Raw genomic sequence first — 12,158 nt, 5'->3', positions numbered from 1 at the left:
GCTCTGCTGACCGGAGCCAGCTCAAGTGTCTCATACCCTCCAAATCCAGCGCAAACAGCCAACATCCGGAGCACAAGATCCGACGCAATGCCACACCCAGGTTTCGCAATCGATGAGGTAGCCCGGTCGGCTCTTGGAACAACTCGCCGCTCGTGCTTGTGCCCTGGCTCGTCGGTCGGTCGTCAATGACAAGAAGTGGACAATGACTATGGCTGTTAGAATCCAAACCAGTCAGTGTCGAGGAAGAGAAGGGGTCCGTCCAGGGCGGCTTCGCCGAACACAAACTCGAGCACGCCCGAGGCACACACACAGACACACACACATATACGACATCAAGCCCATACATGGATACACGCTTCCATAAGCTTTACACGTGCTATTTCTATACTCGAGCGCAGACAACTCCACACATGACGTCAAAGTAAAATATTTATTTTGTCGTTTTCGTGGCTTTTAGAGTTTTTTTTTTTATTTTTCTTGACGTCCAACGTAAGCAAAGCGTGGTCTTTCTGCGACGACTTTAACCGGGTTTGTGGATCCTCGCTGGCGGTCCGGTCCGGCGGCGGCGGCGGCGGCGTTGATCGATCGAAACGGCAGCGCCGTCGTGCGGGTGGCATGGGGGGGAGTGGGTGAGGAAACGTGGGCCTGTGATGGGTTGGTTTGGGTGGGTGGGTTTTGTTTGGAGAGACGTGTATCCGGAGCAGCAGGGGCGCACTCCAAGCACATCAGTGTGTGCGGGGGGCGCACGCCACATTGATGAGGGCAAAGGGCAGCGCCTCCTGTCGCGTTGGCGTACGATCCTGATCCGTGCCGCAACGCCACACCTTGTTGCTCGACTTGTTCACCTCTTGTGCTTCGTGTGTTCCCTGCTCTGTGTCTTGTTCCCTCTCTCTCTCTCTCGCTCTCGCTCTCTCTCTCTCGTCTCTCCCTCTCTCTCTCTCTCTCTCTCTCTCTCGTTTGCCAGCGCGACGAGCGTGTTGCCCGTTGTCGCTCTGTTCATCTTCCTTGGTGGAGCCGTCGTGTGTGTGTGTTGCCCTGTGCTGTTGGTGCGAGACTGGCAGCCTGCCCATTGACGACTCGCCGCCCACCCCCACGCGCCATCCCCTCACACGCCCGCACTCTCTCTCTTTTTTCTCTTTGCGCTCTTGCTCACGCTGTCGTCTCTCTCGCTCGCTCTCTCTCTCTCTCTCTTCTCTCTCTGGGTGTAGAGCTGGCCCGTGTCCCATTGGTTTGCCCATTGCTACTGCCCGTGCGCTTCTCTGTCGGCGCAACGCGTCTGGCTCTTTTGACCAGAAGCTGCTGCAGCTGCTGTTTGACTGCCATCTCATTTCACTTTCAGCAGGTGAGTCGTGCGTAACTCCTCTCGATCACACAACCCTCTTGATGAGACCGATCCGAACCGATATCGACCAACCGACCAACCGACCGAAACCCCCTTTTGCCCTCGCCCTCGCCCTCGTTCTTGCCTCGTTTCTCCCCTCCCCCACCTTGTCCCTTCCCCATTTCTTCTTCACCCCTCCGTCTACCCCGCTCGTCCATTCACCTGGAGGCGTGGCCTCGGACGCCAATCACCTCAAAGCCAACGTCACACTCTGCTTCACCCCACTGACCCCCTCCTCCGGTGTCGATGGCCTTTCCACCCTCTCAAAGCCATTGATCCCCACTCCTCCTCCCCCTTCTCCCGTCAACCCTTTTCCCCCCTTCATGCCCGCCTCCCCGCTGCCCTTTGAGAGAGAGACAGAGACAGAGAGAGACAGAGAGACAGAGAGACAGAGAGACAGAGACAGAGAGAGAGAGAGAGAGAGAGAGAGAGAGAGAGAGAGAGAGAGAGAGAGTTCTTTTGTGTGTTGAGAGGGTTTCTGGTGGTTTCGCACTTTTTGTGGTTTTTGGGGCTAAACCCCCTTTACAACACACACACACACACACTTTTGTTGATTTCGTTTGAAGAGGAGTGTGTGTGTGTGTGTGTGTGTCAGTCCGTTTTTGCTTGCTTCTCATACACACACACAGACAGAGGAGTTGTCACTGTCTCTCGCTGTTTGTGCGTCGCGCGTGCCACGGATGGCGGACGGCTGTTTCACACCGCACAGCCTTTGACATCATATACATCATTCACGTCATACACATCTTGTTGGAGGTGCGAGGAGCAAGAGGAGGTGACCGACGGCGGGGGCGATTTGGATCGATCGCGTGCACGTGTCTGCCTGTGCCCGTGCCCGTGCCCGTGCTGGTTGCATCTCACCAACTGCCATTCTTCTTCTTCTCCCCCTTCTCCTCCTTCTCTTTTTTTTTTTTTTTTTTCTTGTCACGCACAGTCGTCGTCAATTCAAGTGCGACGCTCGGCTCGATGCCTTCTTCGACAAAGCCCCAGAATGGGGCGGTCGGCAGTTCGAGCTCTGCCTCGACCACCTCACCCGGAAAAGCACGCGTGCCCGCCAACATGATTGCCACAACCAAGGCCGAGGGCCTGGTGGCCGAAGGCTTTGGAGCAAGACTCGAGGAGACGGAACTGGACGTTTTCCTCAACGCCTTTGATCGCGAATGCGTCTCCGACTTTGTCTCCCAAATCTCAAACGAGCAATCCTACGATTGCACCACCACCTTTGCCTTTAGCGACATTGTACCCTTTGCCCGCAACGGCTTTGAAGCCATCGTCCACGACTCGTTCACTCAGTGCTTCGAGGTTTGCTTCAAGCCCTCTGCACCTCTTCTCGTGCCAACCCGCTCTTGGTTTTTTTTTATTGTTTATTTTTTTTTCCCTTGTTCTTTCTCTCTTGTTTTGTTTTTCTTTTTTCTTCCGTTTGCTTCTTCGCCGCAATAATTCTCATCAGCTCTCTCCTCGCCCTGTCTGGCACGCTAGGGCCATCCCAAGACGCGATGGAACCAAACGTGGTACTTGGCCTTGGCCTATTACTGCGGCGTCTTTATCCGCTACTGGTGCGCCTCTTGAGACTGCCCCCCATCCCTCGTCCCATGGCCTCAACTGCTTTCTCACTTTGCTTTGATGCTCATCACACTCTCACGCCTGCCCCCACAGCATTCTCTTCCCGCTACGCGTGACCGTTCTGATCCTGGCCATGACAATCTTCATCAACCTCTTCCTCATCTCCCGCCTCTTTCCCGCGACCATCCAGCGCCGCATTGGCCGCTTTGCCATGGGCATTGTCAACAACGCCTTTTGTCAGTGCACCCTGCTTACTGGTCCCACCCTTATCCCTTGCCCTCTGTCTTGCTCTCTCGCTCTCTCTTCCTCCACACACTCTGACCGGGAATGTTGCACCCCAAAACATTCCACGTCTTGTTAGGCTTTGCATTTACAGCCGTCATTCATAAGCATGGAAACATTCCTGCTCGTGAACCTGGACAAATCTACGTGGCCAACCACACCACCGTCCTCGACATTGTCATCATGCTCTCCCACCAAGTGTACGGCCTCACCGGGCAGGGTCATGGCGGCGTCATTGGCTTTTTCCAAAAATACGTTCTCAACTTTGGCACCGACAACCTGTGGTTTGACCGGTACGAATCCCGCCATTCAGAGTTTTCTCGTCACCACTTGACCCTTGATTTGCAACCTCTCATCCCGGCACCAACGCCTGCTTCTTCCCGTTCGCTCTGCTTGTCCCCTAGCATGGAAAGCCGCGATCGCACGACCGTGGCTCAAAAAATTAAGCAGCACGCTGCTGATACATCCAAGGCACCACTTCTCGTTTTCCCGGAAGGCACTTGCGTGAACAACGAGTTTGTCGTTATGTTCAAACGTGGTGCCTTTGACCTTGGCCGCGTTATCGTTCCCGTTGCCATCAAGTACAACAACAACATTACCGACGCCTTTTGGAACTCCAAAAAGACCAGCTTCCCAATGCATCTTTTCCATTTCATGACCTCCTGGGCCCTCATTGCCGATGTCTACTACCTCGACCCCCAAACACGTCGCGAAGGCGAAACCTCGGTCCAATTTGCTGCCCGTGTCAAGGAAATGATGGCAAAGTGCGTCGCTTCTTGAAATCGTCACATGGCCCACTCCTTTGCGTTTGTGCTGTGTAGTTGATACGCCCCATTTTCCACTAACCGGCATGTTTTGTGTTATATCTCTTTGTTTTTTTGTTTTTTTGTTTTTTTTTTGTTTTTTTTTTGTTTTTTTTTTGTAGCGTGGCTGGCCTGAAGAGTGTTCCTTGGGATGGCTACTACAAGTACTTCAAGCCAAAGCCCGAGTACAAACGCCGTCGCCAACAGGTCTTTACTGACCAACTCATTCGCCGCTTCAACCTCACCCCCTCTGGCACCCCCACGACCTCCCGCAGTACGTTGGGCGTCTAGTCCAAGTGACATCTCTACTTTTGTGTCCTGGTGTCTGTCTGGCTCTCGATCGTTGCTCATGATACTTGTTTGTCGCAGGCCCTCAAGGCTCTTTCTCGCTGGGAAAGCTGTCCAATAAGGACCAGCTGAAGCCGGATGAAGCACTGCCAGACCTCAACGATGAGGCCCGTGCCGTCTTGCGTCTTCGCCAGCAGGCTCGCTCCTCCTTGGGCAAACCCGCCTTGGGCCTACACGAGGCAACCAAATCCCGGATCACCGAGCCCCGGCGGCGCGCCATCTCAGAAACCGCCTAAGCAATCAGCATGAGGACTTGCCTCTCTGCCCGCATCAAGCTGGGCTAGCGAGGCCGTTGCTGATTTGCTTTTACCGAGTGCTCCTTCTGAGCCATGATTGGCACATGTCCTTCTCTTCACCTCCTTTCTTTCATCAATATCAGCATGTCCTCGCCCTTTTTGTGTCGAGCCAAAGCTCTGTGCTCTCCTTTTTTTGTCGGTTGGCTGCTGCGCACCAACACGACATGGATATGTTGCGACCGTCGATTCAGCACGCTTTTTATCTTGTGCGCGTTAGCTCAGCACCCAAGTGTGGCTTGGCTACCTTTTTTTGGCCACCATGCTTCCGTTGAGCTGGATGCTGTCAAAGCAACAGCAACAACAACAACACCTCCTGTTCTTTAAACCACCTGTCTTGCTTGTTTGTTTTTCCTGGTTTGTGATTTTTCGTCTCCTCTATGTGTTTATATGTCATGCATGTGGTCCACACACTTTTTGACTGCAAGCCTGTTCTCTCCCACTTGTCCTTGCTTGCAACCTCGTGCCCGTGTGTATTCGAGCGACTCCACTGCCGCAACGGCGTGTCTTCCGCCCCACTTGACTGTGTCGCGTGATGCGGGCCCCTTTGTCATCCGCCCCTTAAATGCGTTTTTTCCACCGTGCTGTGTACGCCAATTCGGGTTGCGATGAAGACCAGAATTTATCCAGAAAGCTGATGATCGAGTGTCGTAGAGGGCATGGATTTGAGCATGTAGGATCCGAAACGCTTGGTTGCATGTGCAAATATGTGAGATGACTTGCAAATTTGAGCATTTGGCGTAGGACCCGATCCACACTACTGGAAATCTTATACAACTCGTTCTGGATCAAAAGATTTTTGCTCGTTAAATGTGCCGATTTTATCCAGCTCTGTCGCTCTGGTTTGGTCATCATGGAAGGGTTCGATCCTCGTTATGGAAGAACGCCATGATGCGTTCACTTTCGGCCAACCTGTTCGGATTCGTTATTCATGATATGAACATCCGTTCGTTATTGGAAAGAAAAAAAAAAAAAAAAAAAAAAAAAAAAACTCGATTTTTTTCTTAAAAATTCGAAAAGCTGTGTCCTCTTCCGCTTTGTTTGTCGACAAGTATTCGGGCGACGCAATTGCGGCGCAAACACACATGCATGCAGTGAAGCAAGCAAATGTCTGGTTCAATGGAGCTAGGACACTGTGTCTCCTTTACACGACATAGCCTCCTTCACCAGAAAGCTGGTGTTTGACCAAGTTGGCGTACACGCCTTGCTTGCGCAAAAGCTCACGGTGAGTGCCCAACTCCACCACCTCGCCCCCATGAAGAACGGCAATTTCGTCTGCCAAGCCAAGCAAGCACAAGACTGGCGTCAATACAACAGCAGTGGACGTGCTCGTCTTACATTACCCAGCTGTCGGGTCACACTCACCGGCGTTGCGAATGGTAGACAGGCGATGTGCAATGACTAGACGAGGGAGGCCGGGCGATGAGCAACCGCGCAAAGTTGGGGAACGCAGAGAGGCATTGCAGGTTGGACTACTACGCTGTCCTCACCAAGCACCGTCTTGTCCTTGGTCAGGCGATCCAGAGCTTCTTGCACCAGGTGTTCCGATTCAGCGTCCATGGCTGAACTCGACTCATCCAGGATGAGGATGCGAGGGCGCGTCAAGATGGCTCGTGCAATCGCGATTCTAGTGCCCATTTCACCTCATGAGTGCTTCATGATAGCAAGAGAGCGCCTGGCAAGTTGGTCATGGGGACAAACAGGGTAGAAGGTCGCCTTACCTCTGACTCTGACCACCACTCAATGTTACACCGCGTTCGCCCACCACCGTGTCGTAGCCTGCCAAATGTACGGTTCAACAAAAAAAAGCGCATCGAGGTTCAGCCAGATCAGATGTGCGCCAGCTGGCCTTGAAAGCCCGGTCTTAACTCTTGTCAATACTACAGACCTTCGGGAAAACCGCAGATGAATTGGTGGGCATTGGCCTTCCGAGCGGCCTCGTAGACTTCCTCAGGCGTGGCATCTGGGCGACCATATCGAATGTTTTCCAGCACTGAGGTGGCAAACAGCACCGGCTCCTGGTTCACGTAGCCAATCACCTTGGAGCTGCAAGGTTAGGCGCGGGACAAAAGGGTGAGTGGCATCACAGGCCGCCCCCCTTATTCTTGGTTCGACAGGCGGACGCACCGGAGCCATTGCGGGTCGAGGGTGCGAATGTCATGCCCGTCCAACATCACAGCGCCTTCAGTGGGATCATAGAAGCGCTCAACCAGGTTAGCAATGGTTGACTTGCCGGCGCCACTGGGCCCACAGAGTGCCGTTTTCTTGCCAGCCTTGAGACGCAAGTCAAAGTGCCGCAACACAGCCTGGTACATGCCAAGAAAAAATAAAATAAAAGAAAATAAAAGAAACAGATGTGTGTTGGGTTTATGATGGGTCCTCTTATGACTGAGAGAGAAAAAACGAAAAACAAAAAAGGGCTAGCATGTGACATCAGGGAGCAGGCACACACCTGCTCTGGGCGCGAGGGGTAGGAAAAGGTGACGCGCACAAACTCAATGTCGCCGTCGACCGACGACAGGGTCATGCCGCCCTGGATATGACATCACAGCTTGCGTGAGGAGCTTGGAGAACCAGGACAGGCGACGCCTATGGCGAGTGCTTTGGCAATGATACCTTGGTTGGGATAATGGGTTCACGATCCAGGTACTCAAAGACACGCGAGCCAGAGCTCGTGCCTCGGACCAATTGGCCAAAGAGGACAGAGGTCTGGGACAGCGCACGCTGAATGGTTTGCGTACACACTAGAAACTCCATGAGATTGCCAGCACCCAGGGTTCCTCTAAATGATAAGTTCAACGCTGGCGTGAGCCTTGCTACGTTTTAGTATGGATGCTCCTTATGGTCGTGCTGGGATGACGTACTGATCCATGAGCTTGCCACCAAAATAAATGACACTCAGCACAAGGCTGTTGACAAAGAGGTTGGAGCCCGCCGTAAAAACGCCAATGCCGAATGCTGCCACATTCCACAAGGCATGCGTCAACGAAGAAGCCAAAACCGATCATTGGGCGACAGCAATCTGTCCTTATGGGAGGAGGCAAGCCAAGCGTACCTAGTTTGATGTACAGCGTGCGGCACTTTGCGGCCAAGCTGCTGTACTCGTTGACCTCACGATCTTCCATGCCAAAGGCACGCACGGTGCGAATGTTGCCAATCACCTGCGGTTAAAAAAAAAGGAACGAGATGTATCAGCGGGGCTTTTTACAGAAAAAATAAAACAAAAACAAAAGAAAAAAAAAAAAAAAAAAAAAAAAAAAAAAGGGCGGAAAAGCCGCGCGGAGTGAGAGATAAGCCAACCTCGCTGGCCGATCCGTTGGCATCGGCCACGATGGCTTGGCCGTCCTTTGACATGGAGCGAAGCAGCGAGCCTGGGATGCAGAGTGTAAGACGATGCTGGAATAGGCAGGCGTTGAGGCATCAATGACGCACCGAGTGAAGTGCCGACGGCAATGACGAGCGGCACAGCCACGGCCAAGTAGCTTGTGAGTTGTGGTGAGACCAGATACATGGAGATGAGGCTGCCAACAGCTTGCAGGCCGTTGCGTAGACCGATGCTGACGACTTGCTTGAAAGAGCTCTACGCATGATTGTTTGATAAGAGTGGCTCGGGTGGCTGCGGGTCCCAGGTTTGTGTGAGTGGTTGGTGTCATTCGTTTGAAAGGTACCTTGAATTCTTGGACGTCGCCGGAGAGGCGGGAGACGATTTCGCCACTCTGGCGCGTATCAAAGAACGCCAAGTCTTGGCGGAGAACTGCATGTTGAAGGCAAAAGAGAGTAGTGTGTTGGTGGGTGAGGGTGTGTGTGCGGGCGCAGCGACGCTGGTGGGCTGCTTGGGCACAGGTCCTTGAAATCGGAGGCCGATGGCAGGCAGCGTACGTGATTCGAAAAGGCGGTTGCGCACACGTTCAGCAAAGCGTTCGCCGACCATGCCAAGCAGGGAGATGTAGACGCAGGTGAAGGTAGCTTGGGCCAGATAGAGCACGGCAAGCTGGAGGGCAGAAGCTCGCATCTCGCCAGGAGCTCGGGTGGTTGTCACAATGTTGACCAGCTGGGTTGGTGGTCGTTGAAGCCCAGGGGTGAGATGTGTGGGAGGCGGGCGGGATGGGAGGGGAGCAAAAGACAGGCGCAAAGGTGCTTGTTTTTGTAGCTGGGACGGGCACTGACTTGGCCAAGCGCCGAGGGGATTTGGACGTTGAGAAAGGCCACGGCGATGGCAGCCAGGACCGCTGCGGCAAGCAAAAACGTATCAGGACGGAGCAGCTCCCAGAACAAGGCCCAATTGAAGCCGCGATCCTCGACAGGGCGCTTTTGGTGGGCCAGGTGGCGAAAGTTTTGCGGGGCCGCTAGAAGCCGCGATGACGGAGCAAAGGCGGTGTGAGCTCTCACCAGAGGGGAGGGAGGGGAGGAATGGAGGAATGGGCTTAGGATCACAGGCGGACGTACATACCCTGGGCCTCGGCTTGACAGCAGACAGCGTTGCAGTGTAAGATGCGAAGAGGCAGGGCTTGTCGCCAAAGCGCAGAGGTCCAGGCAGCCGTAACACTCCCCGACAAGCCTCCGAGGCGCATCCCAGTCGCCATCACCAGCGAGTTGGTCTTGATCGGGCGCAGCCAGGCGGAGCTCGTCGAGCTGATGGCGGTCGTGGCATGCCACCGCCGCCATGGTACCATCACACCATTTCGGATCAGTGCACGCGACGCCGTTGGTACCCTTGCCCGCCCACACTGCAGCAGCAATCGTCCGAGCCACCGCCCGCCGCTTCCACTGACCACTCCCCCCGCCATCCTCTCTCTCTCTCTCTCGCGCGCGCGCTATCTCTCTCTCGCGCGCTCTCTCTCGATTTCAAAAAAAAAAAAAAGGTTGAAGAGAAAAAGGATTTAGAGAGATTTAAAAATGTCATTACATGGACATGTTAGAGAAAGAGAAATTTAAAAGAACGAGAGAGATTTGGAGAGAGAGAGAGAGAGAGAGAGAGAGAGAGAGAGAGAGAGAGAGCGCGAGAGAGATTTCGAGAGATTTGGAGAGAGAGAGAGAGAGCCTGAGGACTTGAAAGGTGTCTGGTGATGAGGGGGAAATGGATTCAGATTGAAATCTAGAGTTGACGATCACGATGTGAATGTGATGTGGACCATAGGGGTTGTTTAAACAGGTGGTGTGGCCTGGGGCGTTGACGTGACAGACGTGGAGTGATTACCTTGGGCTCAAATCGAGGGGAGGGGGTTTGGATTTCAATTGGTGTGCTGATGATGGAGACTACGACCAGGGGCTCGCTACACTCCGTAGCAAGCACTTGCTAAAACGACACATACACCACAGGCGGATACCACAGCACGGGCCAGACCTGGCTCGACCACGTGACGATCACAGAGTTTCCGAGAAAAGACATGCAAAGGAACAGATAAACGAACATCAAGGCATAGAACGGGTCAGCGGAATGGGGCCTTAGTACACGCCGCTGAGGCGGGTTCGGCGAAGAAGCGGTGCGTCATCGCCAGCGTTGGGGTCTCCGTTGACAGGGACACTCGAGAAACGGCGCGTGGCCTCTGAAAATTCGTGATTGACAGACGAGGGCATGAAATAGGCCGCCTCTCCATACTCCACCACGTCCAAGCCTACAGCCCGAGAACCAAATGCCCACACGTGTGAGAGGACAACGCGGGAGAGGTTGTGGCGAGCAACCCGAGCCAACAAACCTTGGCGCTCGACCTCCTCGCTGACGCGCAAGCGACCCATGACCTTGAGTACCCAAAACATGATGCCGCAGGTTGCAGCGGTCCAGGACAAAATCACCACAGCCTGTTGATGAAACACGGAGAAAAAAAGTGGCAGGATGAGCACTAGCGCCAATCTGTTGCTAAGCAAACTTTTGCTGCTGTTGCTGTTGATGTTGACGATGATGATGAAGAGACTGATAAATGTTATTCATCACAAAATGATAGATCCCCAAGGAGAGGGGTGCTGTCAACAGGCACGACTTACGCCGAGGGTGTTCCATCCAAGATGCAACCAGGCGTGCTTGGCGGATGGGTTAAAGACCAGGCCATCTTCCGAAGTGAAGATGGGCTGCAGCAAAACACCAACCACGCCCGCAACCAAGTGCACGCTGATGGCATCAACGGCGTCGTCGATCTTCAGGCGAGGCATAGTACGACTCGAAAGGTAGTACCTGCCACAGCGTTGAATAGTTCCACCGATGAACATGCCAAGGTTATTATACAAAATACAGACCAAGCCAGGGGAGATACGAGGTTTGAGGCGAGGTCTGAGGCGGGACGTACAGGCCACCCGAGATACCACCGACCGCAATGGCGGCCCAGGGGCGATACGAGTTGACACCGGCACAGACGGCCACAATGCCCGCCAGCAGGCCGTTGCAAGTCACGCTCAGGTGCAGGTGATCGGTCTGAATCATGTACAGGACGCCGGCCACAAAGCCACCCGCCGCACCGGCCAGAATGGTGTTGACGGCCGTGATGGCCACAATCTCGCCGTTGTCAATCGTGTCTTCTTCGGAGAGCTGCAATTGTGAGCCTAACGCACCAAAGCACGGCACACAGGAATGAGCCGGACAAAGTGTGACAGGCGCAAGGGCACATGTTGAAGCGCAAAGCATGGCATAGTACCCTACAAACATGTTCAAATCGGTGGTAAGCTAGTGTGATTGGTTGGGCAAAAGCGCAAGCCAAAAAAGGAGGGGTGATGAGTCAAGCGTTCAAGACGTACGGCGTTGAAGGCAAAAAAGCCAAAGAGGAGAATAAAGGTGCCCAGAGCAATGAGGGGGGTCGAGTGGGGCTTGAGGTCGAGCAGCTGGCCATCCGGACCCAGGCGACGCATACGCGGGCCAATCAGCCACGTGCCCACGAGCGCGGCACAGCCACCGGTCATGTGGACGATACTGGAATGCACCCGAGCCACACAGAGGTGTACCTCGAAGGTGAGTTGGGCATGGCCAGGGGGGCATGGCCAGGCAGAGAGAGAGAGAGGGGTAAGGGGCAAATGGAAAAGACATACCCAGAGCCAGCAAAGTCCGTGTAGCCCGTGTGGTGGCCATCCAGCGTATGCTTGGAGAGCCAGGCATCCTGACTCCAAGTCCAGTAGACAACGCACTAAGAAAAGGCGGGGGAACGGCCATAAAGTTGAGGATTGGATAGGGGCTGCAGCGTGCGGTTGGTGCGGAGGCGACGGGCATGGTGGGCGATGGGCACACGCACGGGGTAGATGAAGCCGGTGATGAGAATGGCATAGGTCATGTAAGCCATGATGGTAGCGCGTTCGGCGATGGCACCCGAGAGAATGGTCGTGGCCGTGGCGGCAAACGAGTACTGGCGTAGTTTTGAATCAGACAAAAGCGATTCGAGGCGGACGTGCAAGTGAGCCTGGCTGGCGACCGGCTCGAGAGGATCTGGCGAAGGAGTGTCTGACCTGGTAAAAGTAAACTGAATAGTTGCATGTGGCAACGCCTTCAAGGGCAAAGCCTGTCCGCCG

At 54.2% G+C, this 12,158-nt stretch overlaps 3 protein-coding genes across 3 annotated transcripts; 1 reads left to right on the top strand and 2 right to left on the bottom strand.

Moving 5' to 3' along the window:
* Positions 1-725: 725 nt before the first annotated feature.
* Positions 726-1,998, bottom strand: MONBRDRAFT_29886 (uncharacterized protein; the record flags this gene model as incomplete). The annotated part of the gene is made up of 3 exons (XM_001750337.1): positions 726-1,316; positions 1,611-1,892; positions 1,927-1,998. The coding sequence occupies 3 exons, from the start codon at positions 1,996-1,998 to the stop codon at positions 726-728; spliced, it is 945 nt and encodes a 314-aa protein (XP_001750389.1).
* A 442-nt stretch (positions 1,999-2,440) lies between these two features.
* On the top strand, positions 2,441-4,613 carry MONBRDRAFT_29885 (uncharacterized protein; the record flags this gene model as incomplete). The annotated part of the gene is made up of 7 exons (XM_001750371.1): positions 2,441-2,683; positions 2,861-2,937; positions 3,038-3,201; positions 3,306-3,519; positions 3,631-3,990; positions 4,152-4,303; positions 4,399-4,613. The coding sequence occupies 7 exons, from the start codon at positions 2,441-2,443 to the stop codon at positions 4,611-4,613; spliced, it is 1,425 nt and encodes a 474-aa protein (XP_001750423.1).
* A 1,201-nt stretch (positions 4,614-5,814) lies between these two features.
* Positions 5,815-11,932, bottom strand: MONBRDRAFT_29884 (uncharacterized protein; the record flags this gene model as incomplete). Its single annotated transcript, XM_001750336.1, has 16 exons — positions 5,815-5,945; positions 6,036-6,071; positions 6,161-6,297; positions 6,392-6,449; positions 6,559-6,716; positions 6,798-6,976; positions 7,123-7,203; positions 7,287-7,452; positions 7,535-7,628; positions 7,726-7,831; positions 7,971-8,041; positions 8,103-8,250; positions 8,339-8,424; positions 8,550-8,721; positions 8,838-8,966; positions 11,885-11,932. 16 exons carry the CDS (start codon positions 11,930-11,932, stop codon positions 5,815-5,817), a joined length of 1,800 nt encoding a protein of 599 aa, XP_001750388.1.
* Positions 11,933-12,158: the final 226 nt, after the last annotated feature.

Source organism: Monosiga brevicollis, genomic scaffold (assembly GCF_000002865.3).
Source record: "Monosiga brevicollis MX1 MONBRscaffold_40 genomic scaffold, whole genome shotgun sequence".
NCBI lineage: Eukaryota > Choanoflagellata > Craspedida > Salpingoecidae > Monosiga > Monosiga brevicollis.
This window is presented reverse-complemented; position numbering and strand designations above follow the sequence as displayed.